The sequence below is a fragment of the Charadrius vociferus genome, unplaced genomic scaffold (assembly GCF_000708025.1).
Source record: "Charadrius vociferus isolate BGI_N301 unplaced genomic scaffold, ASM70802v2 scaffold45, whole genome shotgun sequence".
Lineage (NCBI taxonomy): Eukaryota > Metazoa > Chordata > Aves > Charadriiformes > Charadriidae > Charadrius > Charadrius vociferus.
Genome location: NW_009648712.1, coordinates 980,005 through 985,399, shown reverse-complemented (window position 1 = coordinate 985,399; position 5,395 = coordinate 980,005). Strand labels below are relative to the sequence as shown.

The 5,395-nt window shown below is 44.3% G+C and overlaps 1 protein-coding gene across 1 annotated transcript; it reads left to right on the top strand.

Annotated features, from left to right (window-relative positions):
• The first annotated feature begins 4,256 nt into the window (after positions 1-4,256).
• Positions 4,257-4,676, top strand: RPS19 (ribosomal protein S19). Its single transcript, XM_009886644.1, is given in 1 exon segment — positions 4,257-4,676. A coding segment is annotated over 1 exon segment (420 nt).
• Positions 4,677-5,395: the final 719 nt, after the last annotated feature.

Sequence of the window (5,395 nt, the reverse complement as noted above, 5' to 3'; positions counted from 1 at the left end):
TCATCTGCACGGTGGGCCAGTGGCTGAGCTAAGTTTAGAATCAAGGGGAAGTTTGGATCTTCTGGCTCCAAGTTTTTCCCTTTACATCTCTGCTTTTCTCAAACATTCTCAGTGCTTAAAAAAAAAAAAAAAAAGAAGAAACTTTCTTCACAGTTTCACAGTTTCTTTCTTTTCTTTTCTGAATGGTTTTTTTATGTATCCTTGACTCTCTGGTCTTGTATGGTAAATCAGCAGGTTTAATCTCATGAGCTGATCTGAGTTTTTAAAATCAGGTTACCTCGTGACCTTGCAAATATTACCTTGTGACATCCTTGTTTCAGGAGAGCTAAGATTAAAAAGCATAAAAGAAAAACATGAGGTCTGTTCAAGTGATACCTGAGCAAATAGTTGTTTCCCACTTGCAAGGAAACCAATCAAGTAAAGCTGAGCGAGGCCAGCCCAGTCCAGCCCAGCCCAGCCCACTGAGCCCAATCTCTGCTGCTACCTGCCTGCTATAAAACTGTATATAGTCATTCTCTTCTGCTCTCCTTCCTCCTGAGGCTTTCTGTGTGTCAATGACTTTCCTGCCAGACCAAGGGAATCACGCAGGTTATGGGGCACCATGGCCTGTGTGAAATCCAGCTCATTCCTTCTCTGAGAGGTGAAATCCAGCTCATTCCTCCTCTGAGAGGTGCCTCTGCAAACAAACTGATGGCCAGAACAAGAGGAATCCAGTGCACTTTCTCCACGAGTGGGCTGTGGCAGGTTATGAGCCCATCTCCTCTGCACCAGCCCTGAGATGCTCTTCTTATGCAACGTGGGTTGCAGCCTTGTGTATTCCTCTCCACTCTTGCGGCATCCCTCCCCAGAACGGTCTGACAGATAGGTGTTACAAGGCACTACCCATCTCTGATACAAATCGAATGGTTTATCTGCTTTTCTCCAGCTTCTATAGATTTTATCTGTTTTTCCCCTGGGCCAATAAATACACAGAAACTACAAAAGACTGGCCAGACTCTTCCAGAGTACAGTTGTTTAATGATTTCTGGTTTCCCTAGCTGATTGGGTGCATCGCTGGGTTTTGCATCAGGAGAGAGTCATGACACAGCTAAGAGGTGATTAAACCAGGGACTCTGTGTAGCACGCTGTATGCAGACAGGTAGAACATTTATACTTAAAGGAAGCAGTTTTCTGATTGTGTTTGACTTTGCTATAATAAAATGCAGTTATGTTTTATAACAGTTTCATTTCATTCTAGTTATGCTGCAATGACAGCCTTATTACACCACTGTTTATGCTTTTTGTTAAGCTTAGTCATTGTTTAATCTTATAAACAGTCAACTTCATGCCTGATAGTTGTTGCAGCTCACGCTCCTGAGCCCTAACACAGCTGGAGGTACCACAAGACGATGACGTAAAGTAAATTAGATAACCTGGTCATTATAAGACCAAGGGAACCCCAAACTGTTCTTACTGTCCAGGAGAGCTGAGCACTCAGAGAAAATAAAAATTCTGAAATCTATTGAATCTATTGAAATCTATTAATTGGTGGACAACAGGATGACCAGCATGACCATGAGCGAGCAATGTGCCCTGGCAGCCAAGAAGGTGAATGGCATCCTGGGGTGCATCAAGAAGAGTGTGGCCAGCAGGTCGAGGGAGGTCATCCTCCCCCTCTACTCTGCCCTGGTGAGGCCGCATCTGGAGTACTGCATCCAGTTCTGGGCTCCCCAGTTCAAGAAAGACAGGGATCTGCTGGAGAGGGTCCAGCAAAGGGCTACAAAGATAATTAGGGGATTAGAACATCTCTCATACAAGGAGAGGCTGAGGGACTTGGGTCTCTTTAGTCTAGTGCAAAGAAGATTGAGGAGGGGGTCTTATTAATGCTTACAAATACTTAAAGGGAGGATGCCAGGGGGATGGGAGCAGTCTTTTTTCAGTGGTGCCCAGTGATAAGACAAGAGGTAATGGGCACAAGCTTGAACACAGGAAGTTCCATCTTAACATGAGGAGGAACTTCTTTACTTTGAGGGTAGTGAAGCACTGGAACAGGCTGCCCAGAGAGGTGGTGGCGTACCCCACTCTGGAGACATTCAAAACCCGCCTGGACGCTGTCCTGTGCAACTTGCTGTAGGTGGCCCTGCTCTGGCAGGGGGGTTGGACTAGATGATCTCCAGAGGTCCCTTCCAACCCTGACCATTCTGTGATTCTGTGATCAATTATCAGCACCCAACAGGAATGCAACAGCAGCTGCACTTTATTCAGCCTTATTTTACCAATAATGATGGTGTTAATGTCAATGGGGCCACAAGCAGAAGGAAAATGCCACTGAATGTGAGTGAGCTTCATCACAATCTGACCCTGTCTTCTTAAAGATGACTTTTTTACCATGTGCAGTCTTTTCATATTCTGGATCAGTGCTTCCTAAAGGGTGGGCTTCAGAGTCAGAAAAATCACAATACCTCCTTGTAAATTCACAGTGAGCAGCTGTCGCTCTGGTAAGATAAATGCCACCTTTTATAAACTGCAGTTACTGTTCACTTTTCTCCACTCTCCTTACATCTCCGCTTTGACCTAGTCTGAGTCATTCTCTGCATGGGAAATGTTTCTTCCTGTGGGCATACATATGACTGGGGTTGTGTACCGATAAAAGGGGTATAATGTGTCCTCTCACTCCCCAGCAAAATGTTTCTGCCTGGAATTAAGATGCTTGGTATCACAGTGAAGACACAAACCAGTGGGAGTTTGTTAGATTTCCCTGCTATAGGTAGATCCCAGGTGGAAAAACAGCCTTTAAACGGCAATGAATGCCTTGCCCAGGCACCTGCGTGGGGACCAGGTGGGCACAACTTGGGAGCACGAGGCAAAAGCAGAGGGTGACTGAAGGCTATGCTGGGCCCATGGTGCAGAGACCTCGAGAAGGCACCAAAGGGGAAGATCTCTGTTTCTACGCATTTGAAGAGTGAGAAATAGGGACTGCCTACTTTCCTGCTCAGCTCTAATGGCAAGAGCTTAAAAGTGTCCCTTTGGACCAGGCCAAAGTCTCGCCCAGCAGCCTGTTTCTGGTGGTGACCAGCAGTTTAAGAAAAGTCTACAAATTAGGGCATGCAGAAGGACCGTCTTTGCCGAAACAAGCATCTGGCCATCAGAAAATTAAGGACTTGCTACACTGTAAGCTGCCTTTAAATGACTGTTTAACAGACCAGTGGACCTCCATCGATTTAGTAGCTCTACTTTTATTTTTAACTTTGTTTTAGCAATGAATTTCCCATTTTAATTATGCTCTATATGCTCTTGCTATTTGATAAACGACATTGTTACATGCATAACTGCCCCTGAAGACTCTGAGTATCTGTAGTCAAAGTATCATTTTCTTGTATGTTCACAGGCAGCATACACGCTGGCAGTTGGAGGTTATGGAAAAGTCACAGCTCATTAAAAACCCCACATCTTATCTGAGCTGCTCTTTCCTGTCCATTCTTGCAGTCTTCTTTAAAATTTAGAGCTTTTTAAATTTCTTTTTATGACTTAGAAGTTATTTCACTTTGTGTTTATACCCAGTGCAGCTACTTTTTATGGATCAGGAACATTCTGACTTCTGTTTCTATAACAATGCCTCTGGAACAAGCACCATGAGAAAGCATTGTATGGTAACTTGGTTATGCTTTCTGTATTGCTCCAATGCCTGAGTTTGAAATTTAGGAGTGTTTTTTTTGCATCTAACCCACAAGTAAATTGGGCAGTGTTTCAATATACTTTTGTAATACAAAGCTGTATATTTGAATATTAGCTTTAGCTGGTTCGGCAACTTGCCTAAGAACTTTCAGTGATTACACTGAAACATTAAAGAAATCACATAATTTTTCACTCAGTGTGAGACTTTCACCAGCTTGGTCAAAAACTTGAATTGTTTTTGTTTTGAACAGTTCTTTTTCATGTGTATACACACCCAGTTGTATAGAAATTATAGCATTACCGCCTAGGGAAAAAGAGATACTGCTAAAATACCTGCCAAGATTCAGCATACCCAAAGAATGTCCGATGTACTATATCATTTGTTCATCAGATGTGCTACACACCCATTATTCCGTTGAAGCTCACTGAGAGTTGCTGCTGGTGCTTGCTGCATTTTGTGGCTGAAACACTTTCAAGTGCAGAATTCCCTCTGGCTTTTGATGACTTTCTGCATGCAGAGCAATCAGCCCAGGCTCATTGCCATAGGAATGCGAAAGGGGCAGGGAAATGCTGCTGCCTTACTCTGACCACTTGGAATTAAGATGCTCCACATCACAGTGAAAGACATAAGCCAGCAGGAGTTTGTTAGAGTCTGGCTGCCTTAATCAGAAAAAAAGTCTGGTGAGCTGAAGATTTCCAGATGGGTTTATAAAGATAAAAATAACAGTCTGTGTCCTTCCCCCTATGATGAGAAATAATTCCATGTCGGCAGTGCTTCCACAACATACCACCTGCACTGCCACCAGGGCATGTTCCATGCCAGAGAGTCACTAATGATCATGAGCAACAGTGAACGGGACTCCGTGAATTCGGCAGGAGCTCTGTGCTGTGCCTCAAAGAGGGAAATAGTGTTGCAGAATAAGAAGGTATCTCCAGGAAAGAGAACTCGATCCAACCAGCAAAGTCCGTTGATACCACAGGCATTATGGGCAGGGAAAACTTCAGGTAATGGTTTGGACTGACAAGGAGCCAGTCAGCAGTGAGGTCTGTTCTCACAGGGAAGCACACCAACCAAATTGTCTTGTGCTGACAGATCCATTGCTTGGTTGAGTACTTTGTACCAACCATCATGGGAAAAACCAAGCTGGCCACAGAGTGGACTTCCTTCCATAATGAATGTATATTCCTGGGTGGAAAAGAAGGTTGAAGTTATAGCAGATGAACAAAAAGTGACATATGCATCAAGGTTAGATTGGGTGCTGGGCCTTTTTATGTTTCCAAGCCAGCAGAAAGCCAGCAGATCATTTTTTTAAGGAGCTGAGGAGAATTTTCTCAAGAGTTTTAGCAGAGAAAGGAGGGAACTATGAGTTCGAGTTCTAGTTCTGTTTGGAGTAATTGTAGCAATGATGTGATCTCCAAACCAGGTGCCTTTCCCCAGCTCCCACAGCTACTTGCACCCCCCCACCAGCCCCACAGCGACCGGGCACTCTGCTTTCCTTCTCAGTCCGCACGTGGAATAGTCTGTGAAAGAAATCTCTCCTTCCAGCTGCAGTAAACACTTTCAACAAACCTTTTGCCAAACCCTTGGTCTTCATTGTCAATGGAAGAGAGGGGAGAGCTCACTGGGGCTTCCTTGTCGTGCTGCGGCCTTGTGGGGCTGAAAGCCATGTGCAAATGCAGCAGGTGTTGACGTTGACGTTATTGTGGACATTGATGTAGAATGCTATCAAACACAAATGTT